Below are 25,962 nucleotides of genomic sequence, written 5' to 3' on the forward strand. Positions count from 1 at the left end.
ACAGCTGGGGGGGGGGGGTGGGTTAGAGTTGGGACTGGGGTACACCAGGCCCACAAGGACCCCACCAGCCCCTGAATACCAGAGGGCCTAGCTCGGTGTCCCCGCCCTAGCGGGGATAAGCTGCTAGGATCCCACCCATCCTGACCGCGCCCACCAAGCCCCCCACCCCGACCCGACCCGACCCCGCAGCCAGGCAGGGACGGGACAGACGCAGGGTGGGATCAGAGCAGCAAAGGGGCCGCTCCAGGCCTCGTTGAGCAGCGAGTGTTCACAGTCGCAGTTAATTTACAAAGGGTAAGGGACCGTGGGGCAGTGTCAGGGTTGGGCTCCAGGGTCCCCTGCAAGAGAAGGGGGTGGAAGTGGGGTTAGGGAGGGCGGGGCCTCTCCTGGCCCAGACCTACACCCATGGCTGGTTTGGGGCTTTTGTGGGGTGGCGGCGCCTGCAACTCACAACTCCGAAGGCGGATGGGCCAGACCAGGAGACAGCACAGAGCCAGGGTGGCGGCCACGCCCACGCCACCCGTCACGGCCACCATCACCCAGTGGTAGAAGGCCACGCAGGCTTTGCAGCAGAGCTCTGAGCTGGGGGCGGGGGAAAGGCAGAAGGGGGTGAGCAGACGTCTGTCGGTATCTTCCAGCCCCAGCCTGGACTTCCTGCTCCTCCCATCTCAGCCGGGGCACCCCATCTTTCCCAGCACTCAGGCCAGGACCAAGTGGTTGCCCTCAACCCCCTCCTCCCCGCCAACATCTGATACTTCAGTCAGTAAGGTCAGCTCTGCCTTCCAAGTCTACCCCAGACTGCCCATTTCTCCTCCCTCAGGATCCAGCCCCGTCACCACCTGCCCCCCACCATCCTAGTCCCCTCCCCTGTTCCCACCCTCCCTTCCCTGTCTGTCCTCCCCGCAGGAGCCGCCAGAGGGCACCTGTGAGCACCTGAGTCAGGCCCCGCCCCCTCTGCTCACAGCCCTCCAGGGTCCCACCTCCCTTGGGGCAAAAACCCAAGTCCTCCTTGTGGCCCACAAGGCCCTGCACGACCTGTCCCCTCCCTGCCCTCCCCTCCTCCCTCTCTCCCCCTCGCTCGCTCTGCTCCAGACACACAGGGCCTCATTGCTGTCCTTCCACCATGCCAGGCACAGTCCTGCCCCGGGGCCTTTGCACAGGCTGTTCCTCCCCATATGCCTAGAACTCCCTGACATCCTCCAGGTCTCGGGTCCCATGTCACCTCAAGGCAGCCCTTCCTGACTTCTCGCCCCAGTCGGTCCTCCCCAAGTGGTGTCCTTCACACCCTTTGTACACATTTATTCATGAGATTATTCATGTGGCTCATGTCGTCCCCAGCTCCATGAGGACAGAGGGCCAGGCCAGCTTTCATTCCCAAATCCTGGGCTTCTGCAGGGTGCAAACTCAGGTCTAGAACCATCTGGGGCTGGAACCCTAGGTTCTGAGGGTCTGAACTACAGGGATTCCAGGCTCTCCCTCTGCCCTGTCTGCTCACATCCCCCTGATCCATCTGTGTGTCCTCAGCACCCGGCCCAGGACAGACTGTCAGCTCAGTAAATAAATGGGTGCTCGAGGTGGGGAATAACCCCGTCTCCCTGGCTGTGAGGCCACTGGGGAGCGGGGTCTTCTGTTCTCATGGAATTAGCCGACCTGAGGCAGCGCCTGGCGCGCAGCACGGCCTCAGCACAGCTCATTAAACACGACAACGAATGGATAGGGGTACTCACGAGCAGGGGTGCAGGCTCTGGATGGCCATGACTGCCAGCCCATTGGCCACCTTGTCCGAGAAGCTCATGGCACCATACACGAAGGCTCCGCTGTGCTGGGGGAACACGGGCAGGGGATCAGCATCCCAGGCCTCGGCCCTGGTCCCAAACCCCAACCCAGACTGGCTCAGCAGCCCTACCGTGTGGGGGCCGATGAGGTCAGCCGTCATGGCCAGCGAGGTGACGAGGATGGTGGCACAGCCCATGCCCAGCAGCACAGCCACCACATACACAGCCACACCCAGCTCATCTGCCAGTGCCACCCAGGCTGCGAAGGCCAGGATCACCAGGAGGCCCACAAAGTAGGTCATCTGCAGAGAGCCCGGCCTGGCGTCAGGCCCGCCTCGCTGGGCAGCCCTGAGCCTGGTACCTGCCCTTTCTGATCTTCAGTCGGCCCCCAACCCCAGCAAAGGGGGGTTTGAGTTGGGTTATCCCTAAGGAGCCCCCAGCTCTGACCTCAGAGGATTCTGAGATTCTGGGCCTCAGAGGTGCTCCAAGCTCCATGGAGCAGATGTTCTAGGGCTATGCTGTCTTGTCACGCCTGCCACTAGAGGTGGGCGGCTACTTGGGTCTCAACGCAAGTCAATTAAAAGGAAACAAAATGAAGCATTCAGTTCCTCAGTCACGCCGGCCACCCTCTGGCTCCCACGCTGGGCCGTGGTCTGGAGTCGCCCAGGTTCTGCAAGGCACCCTCCTCCCCTCTGCCCGGCCCACTCACATTCCTCCCGATGCACTTGTTGACGGGCTTCAGGAGGAAGGAGAAGAGGAAGCCGCTGAGGTACATCACCAGCGGGATGGTGGCGATGAACTTCTGTCGGGGCAGAACGGGGGCAGAGCAGGCACAGGCATGGCAGGTGCGGCTCATCAGGCTCGGGGCCCCACACCCCGCCACCCGGCCGGCTCACCTTAGGCAGGTTGAGGGAGTAGGTGAGGTACATGGCCATGTATGTCTGGGACAGGTTCACAATGAGCCTCGTGCTCATGTACAGCAAGCCCACCTGTAAACAGAGGGACGAGTCAGAGGGGGCCCTCCTCTACTCCCATAAGCGGGGAGCACTGGGGGCCAACGTGAGTAACCCTGCAGCTGGCACCTGATCCATTAGTAGTGACTGCCTAGCTGGTCAGGTGGAGAAGAGAGCGGTGACTGATTAGTAATGTCTGCCCTGGGTGTGACTGGAGAAGGGGCTACGTTTGCTCCAATGTCTGCCATCCCTGCCTGCAGCCGCACAGAGTAAGGGCCTGGTGGGAGAGGGGCATCAACTCCAACACCCTCTGCCCCTATGATGTACCTGATAAAAGGCCGGCTCCCGAAGCCAGTGTTTCCAGAGCAGCAAGGGCCGGGCAGTAGCAGGGGCCAACAGGGGACTGTGTTCATCTGGCTCCTCCACCTGCCGCCGGCGCCCCTCCCTGGTGCCCAGGTGGAACAGCAGTGAGAAGACAGCTCCAACGCCCACCACCAACAGCGAGAGGTTCTGGGGACCGGGCAGGAGAGGGGTCAGCAGCGACTCTCGGCCCAAGCCCTGAGTTCAGGGCCTTGGGGTTGTCCCACCCAGGCAGCAGCCAGCCTTGGCCCACCCCGGGCCCCAGCTCACCCGGAACACCGGCACATCTTGGACCCCCAGCTGGTCATAGATATCCTGGGTGGATCCCATGTGGGAAGAGCCCTGCAGGTGGAGCAGAAGCCAGGCAGCCCCATAGACGGTGATGCTGGCCACCACGGTGAAGGCGTACCTGCCGGGGCACAGGCGAGGCCTCAGCAGGGCAGCCCGGGAGCCACGCAACCACTCCCTCCCGAGGCAGGCGTAGAGTCAGAGCTGCTTGTGGCGTCTGGGGAACCTCCGGCCAGGTGATTTCAGCCACCAACACACTGGGTAGCCCAGGAAAGCCTCTACTGGCCTCAGTTTCCCCAGCCTGCACATATCTGATTTCTCTGGCCCAAGACCCCACCGTGAGGTCCCGTCTGCCTGGGGCCTGAATGTAGAGACTCAGCAAAGCAGGGCCGAGTCAGGCCTGCAATCCAGAAGCCTGAGAACCCAAGATACCCAGAAATCCTGGGCTTCAGCTGGGCAAGGGCTCCATTGTCTAGAGTCATCTGAGTCCACTCCTGCCTGCAGCCCCAGAGCCATGTCCCGCCTAGGGCCTCGGCCGGGGCGAGGAGCCTCTGGATCTCACCAGGAGTCCATTTCCCTTTCTGAAAGTGAGAACAAGAACACCCGCAGAGGTCAAGGCGAAGACGACACGAGGCAGGTGGTAAAGCACTTGCGGGTAGAAAGCGCCCAGAGCTTGGCCTCTACCGGGCCCAGCCTGTCCCCCTCAGCTGGGGCCCTCGGGGGCCCCAGGCATTGAGCAACCCCCGCCGTTAGTGCCCGCAGCTCTCGGCCATAATGGGGAACTGGGCTCAGACAGGCAGGGCTCTCATGACGAGCACTTACGCCCGCATGGCCACCTTCACGCGTGACGTCCCTCCTGCCGAGAACTGTCATCTCCTGATCCCTGTTTCCACTGCACAGGCCCCACTCTGCTCCAGCCCTGCCCCTGGGCACATGACAACCTCTCGGGCTGGTCGTGAGAATTCAAGATCTTCTGCGTTACAGGCCCGGAACGGAACTGTGCCCAGCCCACGGCAAGCGTTCCAAAAGTGCTCCTGCTACCATCACATGCAGCATCACCTCCTTCAGCACCTCAAGCAAGGCAGCGGACGCGCTGGGCGCCAGCTGTACCCACGTGTGGGAGGCGGGATTCTAAGACGGCTCAGACTTTCCCATGGCCTGCCCCCCCCCGCCCCCCTCTAACCCCCTCCCCTCGGGGAACGGGACGTGTGGATGTGATGGGATGTCAAGCCCGTGTTAGGTAACAGTTGGCAAAGGTAAAGGGATTTTGTAGATGTAAATAAGGGAGATTATCCTGAGTGGGCCTGACCTAATCAGGCGACCCTCAGAAAGTGGGCTCACACCATCCCTGAGATGAGAGACTCGTGCTGGCCTCAAAGCAGCAGCAAGCCCCTACGACTTCTTTTTTTGGCCGTGCCTGCGGCATGCAGGATCTTAGTTCCCCGACCAGGGATCGAACCCATGCCCCCTGCAGTGGAAGCTCAGAGTCTTAACCACTAGACCGCCAGGGAAGTCCCAGCCCCCAAGACTTCTAAATCTATAAGAAGACAAACACTGCCAACAATGACAGGAGCAGGGTAGAGGGACCCCAAGCCTCAGATGACACCCCAGCCCTAGTCGACACCTTGATTGCAGCCTCAAGACTAACGCTGAGAACGCAGCTAAGCCAAGCCAGACTCCTGACCCACAGAAACCAGCAGGGGGTCAATGTGTGCTGTTTGAAGTTGCTAACTTGGTGCTCACTTGTTACGCAGCACCGGCCGAATAATACACTAATTTACAGATGCCCACGCTGGGGCCGAGTCCCAGAGCCGCACAGCCAAGCAGAGCCCAGACGTGGAGGGTGGCCCTGGGCCCCCCGCTGTGCCTGCTCTTTGCACGCCTGCCCGCCCTGCCCCGAAGGTAGCACCTGAGAGCCGTGAGCTCCACCTTCTCATGGTCGTTGGTGACGAGCTCCGGGATGAGGCTGAGGTGGGCAATCTGCGTAGCAGCCCAGCCGAACTGGAAGATCACGATGAAGGGCCCGTAGTAGAGGAGGGCAACCCACTCAGGCGTGGTGGCCTTGCAGCCCAGGCAGGGGCTGAAGATGAAGGGGAAGGACAGCAGGACGCAGATGGTGCCTGTGGACGAGCAGAGCGGGGCGGGCGCACTGAAGGGCCTTCCCACGCTGGCCCGGGGCTCCCCAGGCGAGCGGGCGGCGACAAAACCGAGACATGGAAAAGGTTAGAGACCCCCTCCGCAAACACACACACAACAAAGTCACACAGTGAGTGGGCGTCAGCACCCTGGGGCTCCCCAGGCTTACAGCCCCTGTGACAGGTGGGGAACTAAGGCCGAGAGATCTGGGGCCCCACTGAGGACACATAGCCGAACAGGACAGAGGGGCTGGGCCTCCCAGTCCAGGCCCTACGCCCCTTGTGTGTGACGGGGGAACTGACACAGAGCCCGCCACATGCTGTAACCATGCAGGGGCAGGGCCAGGTGATAGGGGGCAAGAATGGGGGCTTGCCAAGTTTGCCCCCTTGGTGACAGCTGGGGAAACAAGCCGAGCCTGAGGCCACGCAGCAGGTTGAAGGGGCGCTGTGGAGGTCCCCTGGGGAACTGCCCACCACAGATGCGCCACTTACCCCCATCACTTCCCCTTCCCGCCTCGCCCACGAAGGGGGCCTTTTCCTCCCAGCTCCTACCAGGCGTCCTGTGGGGCTGCCAGGAGTCAGGAGGCCCAGGTGACGCTGGGCGGGGCTGGGCCGGATCCTGCCCTCCCGAGTCCTAGTGTCCCTCCTAGTGTCCCCGTCAGCCCACAAGGGGGCCTCTCCCTGGAAAACACTCATACCTCAGAACAAGCTCAAGTTCTCCCCAAAGTCCCAAAGGGGCCTGCACCACCCACCCTGCCCCGTCCCCTCCTCCCTCTCTCGCCCTCTCTCCCCCTCACTCACTCTGCTCCAGCCACCCGGGCCTCCTCCCTGTTCCTCCTGCCCCAGGGCCTTTGCACAGGCTGTCCCCTTCTGCCTGGAATGCTTTTCCCATGACATCTCCTCTTCATCCCTCCCAGACTCAACTCAAATGCCACCTCCTCAAAGAAGCTCCCCCCCCGACCAGCCCAGTCACCAGCAGTCCCCTCCCCACCCTGACACCCTCTGTCTGAACCCTGCTTTCTCTCCTTCATACCCCTTTGCACACACAGGAATTCTTTTGTCTCTCTGTCTGGGGGGTGGGTAACAGGTCTCTCCAGGTCACTTCTGTGTCCCTGGCACCCAATATAGAGTCTGGCACATCAAGATCTTTTGAATGAGTGAATAATAATAATAGTGGCCTCTATTTAAAACAGCCCAAAGAGGTGAATGTTATTATTAACCCCATTTCCTGATGAGGAAACTGAGGCCCACTGAGTGAGCTGCAGAGCTGCAAGGCCAGCCTGCTGGACTCCGAGCCATGCGCCTTCCCTCCAGCCCTCCACCTTTCTCCTCCCATTCCACAGCGCCTGGAGCCAGACTTCCTTCCTCCCCACCAGGCCCCGGAGGTGACCTCATTCTCCAGACCCTGGGCCGGCCCCAACAGTCCAGGAACTGGGAAATGAAACCAAAACCACGCTTGGTATTTCTCTGGAACTGGTGCCTGGAAGAGGCACCCCAGGCAGATTCCTGGTGGCCTGGCGGCCACCCAGGGCCAGACAGGAACTGTAGACTCTGGTCAGAAGAATGTGCTGCCCTGGCAGGATGGACTCTACCCTGCTGCTGCCCAGGCCATGTTAACCATTGTCAGGGCCACGCTGCCTGGCTGGGGGACTTTGGGCGAGTGACTGCCTCTCTGGGCCTCCGTTTCCAGGAAAGGGATCTAATAAAAATACCTCACAAAATTGGCATGAGAAATGAGAGTTAATGTGTGAAATTGGGAGCTACTACTACTTTGAGCCACTTCCTGTCTCAGCAACTTCAAAGCCATGAGATGTCACACCTTTGCAAAAGCTGTTTCAACTACTTGGAGTGCCCCCCTACACACACACACTCCTATTCGTCCTTCAAAACCCCAAAGCTAATGTCCCCTCCTCCAGAGCTCTGCTCCTTCCTACGAAGCCCAGTCTACCCACCCGCCCCAGCCTGGACCCAACAGGAGTGTCCATGTCTGGCTTTCCGGGTCCTCTCTGCGCTAGACGGGGAGCCCCGAGGGTCTTGTTAAGGGAAAGAATGAGTCCGTCCCCACCACCCACAGACTCGGGTAAAAAAGAGAAGTGAGCACTGTGGCTGAGGTGACCTTCACTCAAGTCACCTTATCAGGCATCACAAGGGGCCACCCTCGCTTCCTCTCTCCACAGATCTTCCTGGATCTCTGCACGTGCAGGGAAAGGGCACAGGTGGAGGCCCTGGTATCTGGTTGGGGCACCCATCATAAGCTGAAGGCATAAACACAAAGCCTTCAGTGTACTGACAAAGGTGCCTCCACGACCCTAACCTCCCCTCTGCAAGGGGACTCAGCGTCTCCCTCTGGGGTCAGGTGGGACCGTCGCTGAACCTCAGCCCCCACCTACAAAACGGGAAGACAGGCTGTTACGAGGTCCCACCTCAGGGCCTTTGCACATGCAACGTCCACTGCCAGGCAAACCTACCTGTGGCTGACTCCCATCTCCTTAGAGGGGGCTCACCTGTCTGCCCCAGAGAAAAGAGCCCTCACATCTCTCTGACCCAACAACTACCTTTTTTGTGTGTCAACGGGTCTACCCAACTATTATGAACAAAACTGCATTTGAGACTCTGGGCTCAGCTCTGTAAGCAATCCCAACCGCAGCCCGCAGAGGGATACCTCGGTCTGGGGTCTGAGTCACGTACCTCTCCCTGCTCCCCGCTCCCCCCGCGCCCCCACACCCGGGCTGCTAGCCTAATGTGACCCCAAGAACAGCCTGGGCATCCTCAGTGTCTAAGAAACTGAAATCCAGCCCCTAAGCCGCGGCCACAGCAATGCCAGCCACTTGCAGGCAACTTGGAGATCTGCTGTACCTTGGAAAAATGTCCCTCATGAGGGCCAGGGCAAATCACTGCCTCCTCAGTCATTGTTCCCAAGGGCAAGGAGTTACCAGCCGGCCCTCCTGGTTTCTGGAAAGCTGCCGCCCAGAATTCCCAGAAGCGGGCAGGATTCCTGGTTCTGCCTCCTGAAATGCCCGGCATGCCCCAAGCGCCAGGATGCGGCGGGTACTTCTGCCAGGGAAAGAACAGCAGGCAAAGCGGCCAGGGCTAATCGCAGGGCCCAGGGTCCGGGCGGGCAGAGAAGGATGCCAGGAGCCGGGCCTTATCATGGGTGTGCACCGGGAAGGGTGCCCCGGCCCCCGTGGGACCCACCTCCTCCCCTCACCAACAGCCCTCTAGTCCAGGTAACTCCCTCATAACAAACAGAGGATGACCCCGTTACCTGCTCTGCAGACCCCCATCCCATCAGCCCGACAAGCACAGAACCCCGACCCTTCTGGCTCACCCGGTCCCCAACCCAGTTCCCAGGACAGCTCCCCAAAGCCACCAAGTGCCAGGTTGCCCGAGATGAGGGAGGGGATGGATGCACAAAGTGCACTGGGGGAACAGACAGACAGAGGGGACTCTAGGCCGCCTGACTCAAGGGTTGTCCTGGGTGGTCACCCTGATACAGATGAAGTCAGGCCAGACCAGACAGACTGACGGAGGAGGCGCTGGCAGTAGACCCAACCCAGAGAGGGTTCAGGGTGCCCCGGAGGATTAGACAAAGAAAAGTGATAGTGGACGTTCACACGGTCAGACGGAGGAGGCTCCGCGGGTCAGACGGCAGCCATGCGACAGACAAACAGAAGGGGTACTGGGCAGTTAAGCAGACAGATGGGAAGGCTCATGGGTTGGGCAATTAGAGAGGACGGAGCAGTGGGACAGAGCGGGGAGGTTCGGGCCCTGAGGCAGGCAGTCGGATGGGGGAGTCCGGGCCGGGGCTTACCGACCAGGTGCCAGGCCTTGCGCGGGCCGAAGCGGGCGCAGCGGCCTGCGGCGCGGTCAGCCTCGAAGCCCACGAGGGGCGTGCACAGCCCGTCGGCCACCTGACCGAGCAGCAGCAGCAGGCCGGCGCCGCGCGAGCTGTAGGCGCGCACCGAGTGCAGGTAGAGCAGCAGGTAGGTGAACCACATGGACGCGCAGAGGTCGTTGAGGAAGTGGCCCACGGCGTAGCTCAGCCGCGCGACCAGGGACAGCGGCCGCGGGGGCGCCCCCGCTCCGGCCGCCGGGGGCCGCGGGCCCATGGCGGCGCTCCGGGCTCGGCGCGTCCGTCCGGCGCCGGCAGACGGGCCCCCCGGCCCGGGCTGCCCGCGCCCCTCTCTTCCTGCTTCGCTACCCTCTTCCGCCCCGCCCGCCCCGCCGACCGCTTTTGCGGCAACTAACCCGGTGAACCCGAGACTAGCTCGGGCGGGGCGGGGAATCCCGGGAGCGGCGTCCGCGTCCGCCAATCGGGGCCGCAGGCCAGGGACGGAAAGCCAATCATCACGAAGAGAGGCGTGGTCTCGGGGGTAGCCCGGCCTCAACACCCGGCACCGACGGGGCTGCTGGGTCCTAGCGCCCGACGGTCTCACAGTGGTTTGCGGACCCCTCCCACGGAAGTGGGGGGCGACGCCAAGGGCACCCCTAATCACACCCCCGTCTCTAGGCCCGCGCCATCTCAGCCTGCCTGCAAATTTGCGAGGCCTGCCTGCTGTAGGCCGGGGCAGACGGGGTGGGTTCGGGGCGTGGGTGGGTGGAAGAGAGGTCTGAGTCCGACCTCGCCTCTCTTGGGGCTCGGTGATTTCCCGACGCGGAGAAACCCAATCGGATGCAGAGAGGACGCATTAGTTCTAATTATTTAGTTATTAACGATAATAATGGGGATAATCAGAATTTTAACACCAGCTGGCATTTAATGAGCGCTGACTGTGCCGAGCGCCCCACGTGGATTTTCTCATCGCAGCAGAGTAGGAGGCGGGGCAAATCTCCGATTTCACAGGCGACAAACCCGCCCAGAGAGGGGACGCAGGTGCTCTGGGGCGCACAGTGAGTCAAGTGCATGCGACTCTGAGGCCTGTGCTCTGGACCCCTCCCCATCCTCCTTCCAACAGCCCTCCCACGATTGGGTCACCACGCAAGCAGTTTCAAGTTCCTCCAAGCGTAGGGTGCAGCTCCCCCGGCCTCCGGGTCTCCACCAGCAGTGGTTTAAAACCTGCACTCTGGAGCCAGAGTCACGGGATCCAGCCCCAGCCCCACCCCCTCCTAGCTCTTCCAGCTGGGACGAGTCCATTTCGTGGGGCCTCAGTTCCCGAGCTCTAGAATGGGTATAATGTATGTTTAAAAGGATATAAGCGTTATCTTTATTTATTTTTTTTTTTTTTGGCCTCACCGCGCGGCAGGTGGGATCTTAATTCCCTGACCAGGGATGGAACCCGCGCCCCCTGCAGTGGAAGCCACTCTGGAGCCAGAGTCACGGGATCCAGCCCCAGCCCCACCCCCTCCTAGCTCTTCCAGCTGGGACGAGTCCATTTCGTGGGGCCTCAGTTCCCGAGCTCTAGAATGGGTATAATGTATGTTTAAAAGGATATAAGCGTTATCTTTATTTATTTTTTTTTTTTTTTGGCCTCACCGCGCGGCAGGTGGGATCTTAATTCCCTGACCAGGGATGGAACCCGCGCCCCCTGCAGTGGAAGCGAGGAGTCTTAACCACTGGACAAGCAGGGAAGCCCTTTAAGCGTTCTCTCAATATTCTCAGCCAGAAAGGCTTTCCAGCACCCTCTCCTCCCTCCTCGGTTATTACTCCGGGTTCCACAGTGTCCTGGGCTGCCCCCATCACAACCCTGACACCTCTTCCTCTCCCCGCCCCAATTGTAACTGTCTCCCCCACTGGACCATGATCCCTGTGAAGGCAGGAACCGGGTCCGTCTTAGTCACTGCGTTGTCCCCAGCGATGCCTGGCACACAGTAGGAACTCAAGAAACATCTGTCAAACGATTGAATGGTGGACATACAGGCAGAGAGTCAGAAATGCAGACAGAAATTGGGAAACAGAGGGGAACCCACTTATAAACTTGAAGCCCAGGCAGCCCAAGGGGTGCCTGGCCCAGACGACCACACGGACGCAGACCACCCACAATTCTTTCATGAAAAGGAGCCTGAAAAACTGGTGTGGATGGGGAATAGTGGCTCCAAGACAGATAGCCTGGCAGGGGAAGAAAGGAGATAAGGGGTAGACCCAGATCTTTGATAAATGGATTAGGAGAGATAAGAACCACAAGTCTTTCCTCCCTGATGGGCATGCTCCCCTTTGATTTCTCCGAAGGAAATGGAAGACGACTTTTAAAATTACTAGCCTAGGGACTCCCCTGGTAGTTCAGGGGCTGAGACTCTGCGGAGTTCCCAGTGCAGGGAGCCCAGGTTCGATCCCTGGTCAGGGAACTAGATACCACATGCTGCAACTAAGAGTTCGCATGCTGCAACTAAAAAAAGATCCTGCATGCTGCAACTAAGACTCAGTGCAGCCAAATAAATATTTTTAAAAAATACTAGGCTAAGCTTTTTATTTGCATTCCTCCTCTCCTTTCATCCCTCAGCACTTCACACCCATTTTTTTAAAGTCTTTATTTATTGAACTTGTTACAATATTGCTTCTGTTCTTTTTTTTAATATATATAAAAGTATTTGTTTTTGGCTGCACTGGGTCTTTGTTGCTGCGTACGGGCTTTCTCTAGTTGCGGCGAGCGGGGGCTACTCTTCGTTGCAGTGCGCGGGCTTCTCATTGCAGTGGCTTCTCTTGTTGTGGAGCACGGGCTCTAGGCGCACGGGCTTCAGTAGTTGCGGCACATGGGCTCAGTAGTTGCGGCTCGCAGGCTCTAGAGCACAGGCTCAGTAGTTGTGGCGCACGGGCTTAGTTGCTCCGCGGCATGTGGGATCTTCCTGGACCAGGGCATGAACCTGTGTCCCCTGCATTGGCAGGTGGATTCTTAACCCCTGTGCTACCAGGGAAGTCCCCACACCCATTTTACAGATGAGGAAACTGAGGCTCAGACAGACGTCCCTTGCCAGAGGGCAAGCAGCTAACAAGAGGCGGATTCAAGTTTCCAACTGAGCTTCGTGTGACTTCCAGTATCTTTGAGTTATTTATTCACTGGCAGGAGAGAGCCCACCTGGAGGGAAAGGTGGCTCAGTTTTCCCTCTTATCCGCCTCCTGTGTGGGTCAGGAACACAAGACGTCATCCCCGCAGCCCCTTGGGGCAGATGCAGCAGGGGAACGAGGGGACATTTGGCAGAAGCACCAGCACATCTCTGATCTCTGGGTCCTTGTGCTGTTAGAGTCAGCTAGTATTTCCTGGCCCTGACTCTGTGGGGAAGGCAGGAACAGAGCTGATTCTGACCCTGGGGGAGCCAGGGAGCTGCCTCCCGAGCATCATCAGTCATTCATTCATGAACTCATTCATTCATTCATTCATGAACTCATTCATTCATTCATACATGAACTCATTCATTCATGAACTCATTCATTCATGAACTCATTCATTCATTCATTCATGAACTCATTCATTCAGTGCATCTGGTCTCAGGCTGAGCAATGCTGGACCCCCAAAGCTTCTGAAGTCCCTAGTCTTAAGGTGGGGGGGGCGGAGCCACACCCTCCGAGCCCCCCCCCGTGGTCAGTGCTGGGGCTGGAAGGATCAGACCAAAAAGGGTGACTGAGTGAGAGAGGAGAAGTTGGGACGTTACCCCCGGGTCACTGGAGCCACAGGAGAGTTTTTAGAAGCGGGGAGGGTCGGATAAAAAGCCTGTGGGGGTGAGGATGAGGGTGAGGGCGCTTTACTCCAAAGCAGGCCTCAGCTGCATGGCTGGGACACCAGTGGAGGGCATACATGACCCAAATAAGAGGCGGGGGCAGACTTGCTGGGAAAATCAGAGAAGGCCATTGCCTAGGGGAAGGAATGACGGGAAGGAGAGATAAATGCCCAGCCCTCAGGGAAGGACAGAAGGACAGACAGGCTTGCGGTCAGGAGAGATCTGGACATCCTTTGATGCCCCCAGAGCATCCCCAGCCCCCTCAGACGCGCCAGACCCGCGTCTCCCCTCCTCCCAGCTGGAGATCAGATGTCCCGGTGGCTGCTGTCCAGCCTCAGGAGAGGTGCTTGTTTTGATCTTCTTCTGACCCAGGTCAAAATGGGGGGTGGGGGGGCACTCGGAGAGGGAGCGTTCGGACAGAGGCTCAGAAGAAATTTCCTTAGATCCCTGGGTGGCTGTGCAGAGCCCACAGCCAAGACCAAACCCAGGCAGTTTCATGCAAGCCACCGGGCCTCAGTTTCCCTTTCTGTGAAATGGAGGTGAGAGTAGCAACTCTGAATAGAGTTCTTGGGAGGCCTTGGGGAGATCAGACAGGTAAAGAACTTCCTGGGCCCTAGAACAGGGTTTCCCAAGCTGGCCAGTATTGACAGTTGGCACTGGATTGTTCTCGGTGGTGAGGGATGGCCTGGGCATTGCAGCATCTCTGGTCCCCACCCACCGGTCTCTAGACATCGGGCAGGGGCAGGGGAGGGGGCAAATTGCCCCCAGGTGGGAACCACTGCAGTAGAAAATTCTCTGTAACAGGGGCTTCAGTCTCCGTGGACAAGACTAGCCAATCCTTGTCTGTCCTTCTGTCCTACCCTGAGGGCTGGGCATTTATCTCTCCTTCCTGTCACCATCCCTACCCCTAGGCAGGGCCTTCTCTGATCTTTCTGAGCACTGTGCCGTGAATTAAACTCATTATGTCCTTCCACCGACCTCATAAAGGCAGACATGGTTATTATCCTACTTCACAGAGGGAGCAAACTGAGGTGCAGAGAGTTTTGATAAATTGCCCAAGTCACACAGCTGGGGCTCAGCGCCACCTCCCTGAGCTCCTGAGGGTCCAGCAGCAGTGGGGGTGCCACCTCCTCAGAGGTCTGAGACCCCTGTCTCCACACCCCTTCATTCCGGCAGCGGATACCTCTGTGTTTCCCTTTTGCCTTCTCGGCCCTTCAATGCCAATGAAAGCCATCCCCTGTATTAAATTCACTCTGTAAAAAAGCCTGAGCAGGGCTGGGATATCCTGGGAGCACCGACAACACCCTGATCCTTCCTGGCGGGGAGAGAAGTTGAACCACCCTATGTTGGCAAATAAGCATTAAAAACATAAACGGGGGACTTCCCTGGTGGTCCAGTGGTTAAGACTCTGACTTCCAACGCAGGGGGAGCAGGTTCAATCCCTGGTCGGGGAGCTGAGATCCCACATGCCTCGCTGCCAAAAAACCAAAACATAAAACAGAAGCAATATTGTAACAAATTCAGTAAAGACTTTTAAAACGGTCCACATCAAAAAAACTTAAAAAAAAAAAAAAAGTAAATGAGGGACTTCCCTGGCTGTCCAGTGGTTAAGACCCCGTGCTCCCAATTCAGGAGGCACAGGGTCGACCCCTGGTCCTGGTCTGGGAACTAAGGTCCCACATGAGCACGGCGTGGCCAAAAAAAATAAAAATAAAAAAATAAACGGGAGGCACCACACCCCAGTAATTTCATGTCTTCCTACCTACCCTGGAACAGCTAACCAGGGGCATCAGACAGCAGGTTGGGAACATTTGAAGCAAGGGCTGCAATACAGTCATATGGAGAAGGACCAGAACCTGCGTCAGCCAGGGCTCGTTAAACAGGCGGTGATGCGGTCCTGCTGTGGAATGTTACCCAGCGCCAGAGGGAACGAGGCACTGCTCTGGACCTCACATATAAAACTAGTGGGAGAAAGGCTATGGACTCACAGTTTGCAGGGGATGTTCACAGCATGATGGCCATGTGATCCCAGAAAGCAAGATGTGAGCTCACATTCCTTATAGGAATACATTCACACTCGTGTGTGTGTGTGTGTGTGTGTGTGTGCGCGCGCGCGCGCGCGCACGTGTTGTTTTTGTTTTAGTTTTAATTAATTAATTTATTTGGCTGTGCAGGGTCTTAGTTGTGGCACACGGGATCTTCGTTGCCACACACGGGATCTTTGGTTGGGGAATGTGGGATCTAGTTCCCTGACCAGGGATCGAACCCGGGCCCCCTGCATTGCCAGCGTGGAGTCTTAACCACTGGACCGCTAGGGAAGTCCTGCACTGTGTCCCCCCAACATTCCTAGGTGAAAGTCCTAACCCCCAGGACCTCAGAATGTGACCTTATTTGGAAATAGAGTCACTGCAGATGTAATGATATAATGGTGAGTCACAGCTGAAGCGGAGTGGGCCCTAGTACAGCATGACCAGTGACCTTAGAAAAAGGGGAAATTTGGACACAGACACATACGTACGGGGAACGTCATGTGCGCATGAAGGCAGAGATGCCGTGATGCTTCTACAAGTCAAGGAACGCCGCAGATCGCCAGGGACCCCCGGAAGCTGGGAGAGCACAAACAGCATGGGGCAGACTCACGGCCTCAAAAGGAACCAATCCTGACCAAGCCCTTGATCTTGGACTTCTGGCCCCCAGAACTGTAGCCCTAGGAAACTCATAGAGTGCGTGTGCGTGTGTGTGTGTGTGTGTGTGTGTGTGTGTGTCTAGGAGAAGTTTTGCTAAGAAATGTAACAAGCTGAAAATGGAGAGTATGGTGGAGGTATGGTGGCCTTCATACACTACTTTAATTTTGTACAAATGAAATGAATTTGCATGTTATTTGCATAATAAAATTAATTTTGTAAACAAAGACATTTAAGCCATCCTTAACAGATCTCATATTTCTAGGACCACAAATCAGGATACTCTTCCTGATTTCATACTATAAACATTTCCAAATGGAGCACAGAAATGAATGCAAAGAAACTAGCATGAAATTATATGACATTAGACAGCTAGAGTTCCTGGTTTTACTGAGAGCTAGGACTTGAGAGAACGTTGTTGCCAGGAAAAACCTATTTATAATTCGGGGGCAAAAGGATCTGCTTTTAGATAAACATATGAAGGATGTAAAGTCAAACAGCAGAAATGCTGCTTCTTACATGTTGTTTGTTGGGGGGTGGTGTGTGTCTGGACTGCATGCATTGGACTGAATGCAATGCAGTTTGGACTCAAGACACTTTTGTTTTTTCTAGAAAATACTCACACAGCAAGGAATTTGTCTTGATGCCAAAGACTCCAAACTTCTTTCAAAATCAACCTCAATAGGGACTTCCCTGGTGGCGCAGTGGTTAAGAATCCGCCTGCCAATGCTAGGGGACACGAGTTCGAGCCCTGGTTCAGGAAGATCCCACATGCCGCGGAGCAACTAAGCCCGTGTACCACAACTACTGAGCCTGCGAGCCACAGCTACTGAGCCCGCGTGCCACAACTACTGAAGAGAAGCCACCGCAATGAGAAGCCCGCACACTGCAACGAAGAGTAGCCCCTGCTCGCCGCGCCGCAACTAGAGAAAGCCCGTGCAGCAACAGACCCAATGCAGCAAAAAATAAAATAAATTTTAAAAAATCAACCTCAATAAATTGTAATGTTGGGATTCACATACACACTACCATTTATAAAACAGATAACTAATAAGAACCTACAATATAGCACAGGGAACTCTACTCAATCCTCTGTAATGGCCTATATGGGAAAAGAATCTAAAAAGAGTGCCTATATGTATGTGTATAACAGATTCACTTTGCTGTACACCTGAAACTAATACAACATTGTAAATCAACTCTACTCCAATAAAAATTTTAAAAATCAACCTCAAAACCTTTCATTTATTTTTGATACACAGGAAGACCCCTGAATTCCTTGTGTGGTACCTTGGAAGTGGAAGGGCAGTTTCTATGCCAACACCAGCCTTGTCAATCAAGCCAAGGAGGCGGGGCTCGGAGGGCGGGTCTTCCCCTGTCTTCTAGCTTGGAATTCTCACCTAGATATTGATAGTTTATAACCCAGCAGAGAGGCAAGCGAGAGTGGGAAGTGCCACATCGGATGAAGCAGCAGAGCAGGGTGTGGAATCCGGGTCTGTCAAGATTCCGGGGAACTGCTCATCTTCCTCAGCCCTGGGCTGGCTCTTCGAAATACAGGTTCATTGCGATTTAATTCACACACCAGATAATGCACCCATTTAAAGTGTACAGTTGCATGGGTTTTAGTATATTTAAAGAGTTATGCAACCATCACCGCAGTCTAATTTTGGAACATTTTGAGCACCCCCAAAAGAAACCCCGTGCCCATTAGCAATTACTCTCCATTGCCCCTCCCCACTGATTCTCTAGCCCCAGGCAACCACTAACCCACTTCCTGTCTCTCTGGCGTTGCTGGTTCTGGACAATTCACATAAATGGAATCATACACTGTGTGGGCTTTTGTGATGGCATTTTTCATTGAGCCTAATGTTTTCAAGGCTTATCCTTGTTGTAGCGTGAATCAGCCATTTATTCCTTTTTATGGCCAATGATATTCTATTGGATGGATGGACCACAGCATTTATCTGTTCATCAACTGATAGACATTTGGGTTGTTTCCACTTTAAAAAAAATTTTTTTTAAATTTTATTTAATTGGTTGTGCTGGGTCTTGGTTGCGGCAGGCATGCTCCTTAGTTGCGGCTCGCCGGCTCCTTAGTTGTGGCATGCATGTGGGATCTAGTTCCCTGACCAGGGATTGAACCCTGGCTCCCGGCATTGGGAGCACAGGATCTTAACCACTGCGCCACCAGGGAAGTCCCTGTTTCCACTTTTGCACTAGTGTGAATCTTGCTGCTGTGAACATTCATGTACAAGTCTCTTTGTGGACGTATGTTTTAAATTCTCTTGGGTATATCCCTAGGAGTGCAATGGATGGATCGCATGGTAACTCCATGGTTTGTTTTTTTAACCTTTTGAAGAACTGCCAGACTGTTTGCCAAAGCTGCTGCACCTGCCTGTTAGAAATTTACATGATTCATTTATTTGTTTATTCAACATATATGTATGGAGAGCGCTTGTGGGCACTGTTCTGGGTGCTGGGAATATAGCAATGAGCAAACAGGCAGCTCACAGGGAGCAAACGAACATATGGGGAAAAGATAAGACGAGGTGGGGTACAAGCCTGGGAAAGTCTCACTGAAAAGGGGGCCATTTAATCTGGGGGAAAGGCACTCCAGGTGGAAGAAAGAGCACGTGCAAAGGCCCAGAGGTGGGAATGAATGAAATGTAGGTATCTGAGGAACATCGAGGTAGCCGGTGCGGAGTGAGGAGGAAAGTGCAGGGAGGTGAGAACCGGAAGGTGATGTCGGCAGATTGTTTAGGTTCTAACGGGCCATCATGAGCACCCAGTAACCACAACTAGCATCCTGGGGTCAGAGGCAACCCCAGTCCAGGCTGTAAGAAGACCAGGCTGCTGCCTGGGGGTCCCCAAGATCCCAGGGCAGAGTCTCCTGGCCCTCCATCTTCACGAGGTCCTTGCAATTTTCCTGTCCACACCACCTTTTCCTAAATGCTTCCAGCCCAGCTCCCGGTTTCATCCTCGCAGCATCCCAGCCTCCTGGTCCTGAACACCGTGCAAAATCCCCATTGCACAGGAGATAAAGCAGAGGCCCCTTCACAGGAAGGAGAGTAGCCCCTCCATCCAAAGGCCCCCGGCTCAGAGCAAGGCGGGGCACGGCGGGGGCGTCGGGGGCTACAAGTCCTGTCAACAAACGGGAAATTTCCCCGCCAGGTTTGCTAAGAACAGGTCCCCACCTTGCCGTGGGGTAAGGGGCTGCTCCGAAAGACCTTAATCCCTCCCCTAGCAACCTGCCGCCGTCCCAGGGCAACTAGGGCGGGGCTCAACTGGGAGTCACAGGTCCCCGGATCCTGCAGGGGCGGGGAGTCTCGCCTTCAGAGGGGGAGGAGGAGTCCGCGCCGCGCCTACTGGCCCTTTAAGAGGCTCCGCCTTGCGATGCTTCAAAGCATCCTGATTGGTCCCGAGAGCCTCCGTGCGCAGCCGAACTTGACGCACCCGCCCGCAGCGTTCCCTACTTACCTCCCACGCGGCTCAGCGGCCGTCCCAGCCAATCACCAACGGGCGCGCCGACCCTCATCTGCATGGTCACGCCCCAGGGGAAGGGCATACCCAATCCGACCGCTCGCCGAACCGTATTAGCATGCCGGGGGCGGACCCGGGCGGGGCGGACGGCAGGGGTGGGCGGCAGGGGCGGGCTCGGGGCGGTTGGTTGGAGCGTCGTAGCAGCCGAGAGGTCCGGGAAAGTTTCTTTGGAGGTGAAAACAGCCGCGGAACTCGGGGCCCTGCGAGGGGGCGGAGGCGCGGGGGTCCAGGGGCCGGAGCAGGGCCCCTCCCGGGCCGGGGGGGTGCGGACCCGGGCCTCCTGGGGGGGCGATTGCCCAACAAAGGATCCTCGGGGCGCCCGCCCTCGAGGGCCTCCCCGCCCCCGGTTCCGGCCCCCCCAGGCGCCCCGGACCCGGCTTTCCGGGGCTCCCCAGCCCGGCCCCGCCGTCACCGGCTTGGGAGGCCCTCACTCGGCCACGCGTCTACGTTCCAGGTGCGGCCGGGAGTGGCCATGTCCCACGGTCCCAAGCAGCCCGGCGCGGCCGCCGCGTGAGTGCGACATCCCCTCCCCCCAGCCCACTCGGAGCTGCAGCCTAGCCCCCACCTCGTCCCGTTGGAGCTCCTCGACCCCCGCCCCCCAGGGTCTTGACTTCCCCGACTTGGGGCAGGCCCTCCCCCTCGGGCCCCCACGGGCTTCTCCCCCAAACCTCCGGGCTCCAGTCCCTTTCAGGGGTCCCCTACTAGCCTCCCCTAGGGCTCTTGCCCGAACCCCGGATCCTGACCTCCTCTGACCCCTGCTTCCAGAACTCAGGCCCCTAGCTGCCAGCGCTAGCGTCGTGGGGGCGTGGGTGGCCCTGGCGTCCCGTGGCTCTAGTCTCTCCCACGCCCCCTGTGGCCCCCCCTAGTGCTTCTGCCTCAACCTCCGGATCCTGACCCTCTCAGAGCCCTCCACTGAGGGAGGACTCAGGCCCCTCGCTGCCAACTCCGCCGTCGGTGTTGGGGAGTGGGGGTGACCCTGGCTTCCTATGGCTCCAGGCCGGCGAGCGGCAAGGCTCCAGGACAGCATGGGGGCTTCGTGGTGGCTGTCAAGCAAGAGCGTGGCGAGGGCCCGAGGGCCGGAGAGAAGGGGTCCCACGAGGAGGAGGTGAGAGTCCCTGCACTGTGGTGGCGGCGGCCCTTAGTCTTGAAGCTCCGCCCCGAACTCAATTTGAATTCGCTGTGGCTCCGCCCACAGTCCAGATTTCCCTCCAGATGCTGAGGCCCCGCCCCGTGCCAGATACCACGCCCCAAGAGCTCCACTGCCACTCTAAGTCCAGGCCCCGCCCACTGCCCAGGGATCGAAGCCAGTACGGAAGCCACGGCCACAACGAGGCCACGCCCACAACACAAGCCAGCCCCATCCCTGGGCTGATCCTCTGTCCCCAGTACTTCTCGGATCCCTTCACCCCTGGCCAGGGGTCCCTTAACCCCACTCTCCCAACCCTGAACCCTGACCAGGCCATATTTCCAGGCCTTCTGGGTCCTACCTCGTGGTTAGGCCCCGCCCAAGTCTTTCAGGGCCCCGCCCCTTCCCCTCTGGGCCCAGCCCCAGCCCTCCAGGCCCCTCCCAACGGCGCGGCTGGGTTCTGCAGCCGGTGAAGAAGCGTGGCTGGCCCAAAGGCAAGAAGCGGAAGAAAATCCTGCCGAATGGGCCCAAGGCACCTGTCACCGGCTACGTGCGCTTCCTGAACGAGCGGCGCGAGCAGATCCGGACGCGCCACCCGGACCTGCCCTTTCCTGAGATCACCAAGATGCTGGGCGCCGAGTGGAGCAAGCTGCAACCGGCGGAGAAGCAGGTGGGGACGGCTCGGGACAACTGACCTTCCCTCACCCACTCAGATACCCACCTGCAGCCACTTACCCCAAAGGAACAGGTGTGGAGGGTCCTTCGTTCCCCCTGGACTCCAGGACCTGGAGAGTTGACCACCCATTAGCTCTCTCCAGCTTGTTGAAGGGAAGGGAGAGTAGCAGTAGGCTGGAATAGACATAAAACTTAATAAACAACGTTAGACTAAAGAAGTAGGGGTGGGGGCTGGATTTCTGTTAGAAACTTTATGGTTTTTAAGTTCTGGTAATTAATTTTAAAATTGCAAAAACATCAAGGAAACGTTAGCGCCAGCTTGCACCCTCTACCCTGGGATCTCAACAAGCAAAATGCGTTCGGGAGGGCAATCCATCCTGGAGGTGGGAGCCTGCAGACATTCAGACACCAGAGAGTGGTTTATAAAGGCTGGAATTGGGGTGAGGTCGGTGAGGTCAGGGAGTTGGGAGGTGGTGTGAGCAGCAGCCTGAAGGGTGGGGTTTTGTCTGGAGGGCAGTAGGGCGCTGTGGGAAGGTGCAGCACAGTGAGCTGAGTGATGGAGATGGGGTCTTGGCCTGCGAGGGCTACCCTGCCCCTGGGCTGGGCCAAGCCTTCTCATGCTGCCCCCGCCAGCGGTACCTGGACGAGGCAGAGCGGGAGAAGCAGCAGTACATGAAGGAGCTGAGGGCATACCAGCAGTCGGAAGCCTACAAGATGTGCACAGAGAAGATCCAGGAAAAGAAGATCAAGAAAGGTGCGAAGGGCCCCAGCCCCCAGGCAGCTGAGTGCCTGCTCTGAGATAGTGACACAGGCAGACCAACCTACCCCCTCCAAAGGGCTCTCACGGTCCCGTGGGAATGAGACACACATAACCAGACAGTTGTGAGTGAATAGGGCTGGTCAGCGCTGAGATTGGGCACACACAGATGCGGGGGCGGGGGGAGGGGGCCAGGTGGGGATCTTGACCCAGGATGAGTAGGGCTGACTAGGGGAGGGGAATGATGGTGTTCCAGGCAGGGGGAACAGCACGTGCAGAGCAAAGCGTGGGGTCCAAGGAGACCTGGGAGGCTCACCCTGCCCTCCTCCCTCCCCCACCAGAGGACTCCAGCTCCGGGCTCATGAATACCCTTTTGAATGGACACAAGGTAAGCTTCCCTCCTCCAAGGAGGACACCTGGGCAAGAAGGGTCTGGGGGTATTTAGAGCTCTGGGTGAGTGAGGACCATCGCTCCTGGGATGAAGTGAGCACCCGGTGCAGATGTGTGCAAGCAGAGGCGGGACAGCCACACAACGGGAAGGCTGTAAAATGGACTCTGACCCAGGTGGCCTGAGGAGACCCTCCCAAGCTTAGGGGATGTCCCAGAAGGGGGTGTGGCTGCCCTCCCACCCCCTCCCAAAAATATTGCCACCTTGTCCTGTCGTCCCAGGGTGGAGACTGTGACGGCTTCTCCACTTTCGACGTCCCCATCTTCACGGAAGAGTTCTTGGACCAAAACAAAGGTGAGCGCTGACCACAGGTTCTTGGAGCAAGTATTGGGCCCAGAGGGTGCCAAGGGGGTAGGCAGTAGGTGCCTTCCTCTCCTGCCCCCGTAGACCAGAGAGCTGAGGTGTGGGACTGGAGGCAGAGCAGTGACGGAAGGCCTGGCGTGGGGCACAGCTAGGGGCAAAGCGCGGCTGAGGGAAGGCAGGGAATCTCCAGGATCTGACCCGGCTCCCCGCCTACAGCGCGGGAGGCGGAGCTGCGGCGCCTGCGGAAGATGAACGTGGCCTTCGAGGAGCAGAACGCGGTGCTGCAGAGGCACACGCAGAGCATGAGCAGCGCGCGCGAGCGCCTGGAGCAGGAGCTAGCGATGGAGGAGCGGCGGACACTGGCGCTGCAGCAGCAACTCCATGCGGTGCGCCAGGCGCTCACCGCCAGCTTCGCCTCGCTGCCGGTGCCGGGTGCGGAGGCCCCGCCCCCAACCACCCTAGCCCCGCCCCTCCCACCCCGCGAGTCCCGCCCCGCTAACTCCGCCCTCGACTACCTCGGGCTCCGCCCAGGCTACCGCGAATCTCGCCCCCTCTGGCCGGGCTCCGCGAGCCCTACCCCTACCGCCTCACCAGTCTCTTCACAAACCTTTACCTCCCTCTCCCCTCCGCCGCGCCCCTGCGGACACCGCTCCCGTCTACCCGAGCCCTTCCCGCCCCGCTGCCGGACCCTGCTGCGCCAGCCCCGCCCACGCTGGCCCTCGCGCCCCGCCCCTGACCCCCTCCCCTCATGGCAGTCTTCCGCGTTCTTAACTCAGCTGACCTGGGCCAACTTCCCCTCCCCCACTAGCCCCTGCATCCCTCCCCATCACGACCCCGCCCTCTCCAACGTCCATCGTCTGACCCCTGCCACAGCTGACCTTGGATTTCCCCGGGTCCAGAAACCCTGACCGCGCCCGCCCGGCCCCCTGAAGTGCGCCCCTGACCCCCCTCCCCAGGACCCCGCGCTTACGGATCCCCACCCTCTGACCTCTGCTTCGGTGGAGACCCCACCGCGGTGACTCCTCCGCTGGGCTCGGCTGACGGGTCCCCCCCCCACCAGGCACAGGCGAGACGCCCACGCTCAGCACCCTGGACTTCTACATGGCGCGGCTGCACGGCGCCATCGAGCGCGACCCCGCACAGCACGAGAAGCTCATCGTCCGCATCAAGGAGATCCTGGCCCAGGTCGCCAGGTGTGTGCCCGGGCAGGTCTGCCCCCCAGGCCCGTTCAGCCCAGCTGGGGCTGCCTTGCGTAGGGGCTGCCTCAGGCTAGACCTTCGCTGGCGGGACCCGGCGAAATAGACTAGCTTTAGGCCTCCAGCGGGGTTTCTGGGGTCTGGGCGCTGCCCAGTGGGATCTGGCTGCCGGCTCTTTTTCAGAGGCCACAGCCCATGCGGGATCTACTAGGTGGGGCTGGTTTGATGCAGGTGGCTAATGGCCTAGCCCCTGGGGGCGCTGATTCGGCCTGGTACTCTATTATGACTCTGGGGAATCGTCCAGAACCCCCTTGGCCCAGGGGACCTGAGCCTCCCCAAAGCTTCGGGGTGGGTTTTTCTGGCTGTCTCCCAGCTGCCCAGGACAGGTGGGATCAACTCCAGGCCCCCCACCCTGGCATCTGAAGGAGCAGAGGGGGATGGCCTCTAGGGTACCCAGGAAGGGGGTGGGGCTGAGAGATGATGGGGGTCCCCCCTCACAGATCTCCTCCCTTCTGTCACAGTGAGCATCTATGAGGATGTCTGCCGCCCCATGATCCAGAGAAGACCAAGCCCTGGTCACGGCCCCTCCCCCGCCTCCACCCCATGGAGGAGGGGTGCGGGTCCATCCTTTGGGGCCAGGCCCAATCCTGCACCTTGGGGGCTCCAGCCCCCCTAAAATTAAATTTCTACAGCATCCCTCTAGCTTTCAGTCTCCCCAGCGCCCCAACCCAGAAAAATCGCCCACCACGCACAGCACACATAGAACCCCATGGCCCCAGGGCCCAGCGAGGCCTGCTCGACCCACAGGGCACATCACACTACGCAGAAGTGGGAACACCACGCGTGGACAACGTGACCCGGGACAGGAGGAGACCCACAGCCGCTCATACGCCCGGTGTGGGGAGAGTTACACACCCTACACCGGTTCTCCAGGACCAGTCCCTGGACACAGGGCAGAGAAAACCCACACCTGACACACTGGGACTCCTGCCTGGCAGGTGTCACCCTAAAAGTGCCCACACGGCTAGGCACGCCGCAGGGACACACTCTCACACTCCGGGCGGGGCCCTCTACCGTCGCCCTCACATTCCTGCACCCCAGAATGGGGGGGCTGGTACTGACCACCCCACCCTCATCCAGCTGAGGGACCCCCGTGGAGGGGGCCCCTTTGCCACTGCTCAATTGGACTTTTTAAATAAAAATGGAATTTGAATTTCAAGCTTGTGAGTGTGTGTCTTTTGGAGGGAAACAGGCCAGGACCCTCTGTTGGGGTCCTAAGCCTACTCTCCCCAGCCCCTGGCAACCAGGAATCCACTTTGGGGTTTTTTTGGCCACACCACGTGGCATGTGGGATCTTAGTTCCCCGAGCAGGGGTGGAACCCATGCCCCCTGCATTGGAAGCCCGGAGCCTTAACCACTAGACCACTAGGGAAGTTCCACGAATCCACTTTCTGTCTCTGGATCTACCTGTTCTGGACATTTCATATAAATGGAATCACATGCTGCGTGTCCTTTTGTGTCTGGATTCTCTCGCTGAGCATAGTGTTCTCAAAGTTCATCCACATTGTAGTGGATGTTAGTGCTTCGTTCCTTTTTCTGGCTGAATAATATTCCATTGTGTGGATGGACCACGTTTCGTTTATCCAGCATCTGTTGATGGCCATTTGGGTTGTTCCCACCTTTTGGTTGTTGTGAATTGTGCTGCCGAGAACATGCACGTACAGGTTTTTGTTTGAACACCTGCCCTCACTTCTGGGTAGATCCTGAGAAGCAGACTTGCTGGGTCAGATGGCAATTCTATGCTTAACTTATTGGGGAACCCTCTCAGAGACTTCAGCCTTTAATGGAATGTTTGGGGCAGCTTAAAAATTCTGGGGAGTAATTTGACAAGCACTGATGTTACTGGTTGAATTTTGTCCCCTCCAAAGAAAATCTTGAAGCCCTAACCCCCAGAACCTCAAAATGTGACCGTATTTGGCAATAGGGTCACTGCAGATATGATTAGTTAAGATGAGGTCATCTTGGAGTGGGGCAGCCTCTAATCCAATATGACTGATGTCCTTATAAGAAGA

General features: G+C 58.1%; 3 protein-coding genes across 8 annotated transcripts in view; 2 read left to right on the plus strand and 1 right to left on the minus strand.

Moving 5' to 3' along the window:
* The window catches only part of TEKTIP1 (tektin bundle interacting protein 1), an 11,899-nt gene extending 3,787 nt beyond the window's left edge, over positions 1 to 8,112 (plus strand). For 2 of the 3 annotated variants that reach the window (XR_003678333.2, XM_028484614.2), the window contains one exon: positions 639 to 1,686. Coding sequence is in view for 2 of the 3 variants with exons in the window: in XM_028484614.2 (XP_028340415.1) it covers positions 639 to 937 (299 nt within the window). In the remaining variant the exon portion in view is untranslated. Of the gene's footprint in view, positions 1 to 638; positions 1,687 to 6,854 lie in introns of those variants that run through there. The other variant, XM_028484613.2, reaches the window with a different exon arrangement.
* Positions 24 to 9,622, minus strand: MFSD12 (major facilitator superfamily domain containing 12). 3 transcript variants are annotated; one of them, XM_028484611.2, is made up of 9 exons: positions 9,323 to 9,622; positions 5,286 to 5,496; positions 3,359 to 3,497; positions 3,056 to 3,238; positions 2,672 to 2,764; positions 2,485 to 2,577; positions 1,907 to 2,077; positions 1,728 to 1,822; positions 24 to 582 (listed from the first exon to the last, which is right to left on the minus strand). In XM_028484611.2, exons 1-9 carry the CDS (start codon positions 9,618 to 9,620, stop codon positions 366 to 368), a joined length of 1,500 nt encoding a protein of 499 aa, XP_028340412.1. In that variant the 5' UTR covers positions 9,621 to 9,622; the 3' UTR covers positions 24 to 365. The 3 variants fall into 3 exon arrangements, with proteins under 3 accessions (XP_028340412.1, XP_023989919.1, XP_028340411.1); XM_024134151.3 differs by having other exon boundaries at positions 24 to 338; positions 452 to 582; positions 1,728 to 2,077; XM_028484610.2 differs by having other exon boundaries at positions 1,728 to 2,077.
* A 9,882-nt stretch (positions 9,623 to 19,504) lies between these two features.
* Positions 19,505 to 25,092, plus strand: HMG20B (high mobility group 20B). Of its 2 annotated transcripts, none has more exons than XM_024134153.2 (10): positions 19,505 to 19,558; positions 19,840 to 19,895; positions 20,382 to 20,490; positions 20,978 to 21,181; positions 21,820 to 21,940; positions 22,285 to 22,331; positions 22,613 to 22,685; positions 22,911 to 23,126; positions 23,755 to 23,887; positions 24,412 to 25,092. In XM_024134153.2, exons 2-10 carry the CDS (start codon positions 19,858 to 19,860, stop codon positions 24,422 to 24,424), a joined length of 954 nt encoding a protein of 317 aa, XP_023989921.1. In that variant the 5' UTR covers positions 19,505 to 19,558; positions 19,840 to 19,857; the 3' UTR covers positions 24,425 to 25,092. The 2 variants fall into 2 exon arrangements, with proteins under 2 accessions (XP_023989921.1, XP_023989920.1); XM_024134152.3 differs by having other exon boundaries at positions 22,911 to 23,080; positions 24,412 to 24,699.
* The last annotated feature ends 870 nt before the right edge of the window (positions 25,093 to 25,962 follow it).

The sequence above is a fragment of the Physeter macrocephalus genome, unplaced genomic scaffold (genome assembly GCF_002837175.3).
Source record: "Physeter macrocephalus isolate SW-GA unplaced genomic scaffold, ASM283717v5 random_163, whole genome shotgun sequence".
NCBI lineage: Eukaryota > Metazoa > Chordata > Mammalia > Artiodactyla > Physeteridae > Physeter > Physeter macrocephalus.

What these genes read in the sequence shown, in the direction of transcription:
- MFSD12 (XM_028484610.2), bottom strand. Translation starts at nt 9,620, where the DNA reads ATGGGCCCGCGGCCCCCGGCGGCCGGAGCGGGGGCGCCCCCGCGGCCG. An exon ending in GTGGAGCTCACGGCTCTCAG is followed by an intron (nt 3,498 to 5,285) that starts GTGCTACCTTCG and finishes GTGCCCCGGCAG; the next exon opens with GTACGCCTTCACCGTGGTGG. An exon ending in ACAAGTGCATCGGGAGGAAT is followed by an intron (nt 2,078 to 2,484) that starts GTGAGTGGGCCG and finishes GGCTCTCTGCAG; the next exon opens with ATGACCTACTTTGTGGGCCT.
- HMG20B (XM_024134152.3), top strand. Translation starts at nt 19,858, where the DNA reads ATGTCCCACGGTCCCAAGCAGCCCGGCGCGGCCGCCGC. An exon ending in CAGCCCGGCGCGGCCGCCGC is followed by an intron (nt 19,896 to 20,381) that starts GTGAGTGCGACA and finishes CTATGGCTCCAG; the next exon opens with GCCGGCGAGCGGCAAGGCTC. An exon ending in TGCAGCAGCAACTCCATGCG is followed by an intron (nt 23,081 to 23,754) that starts GTGCGCCAGGCG and finishes CCCCCCCACCAG; the next exon opens with GCACAGGCGAGACGCCCACG.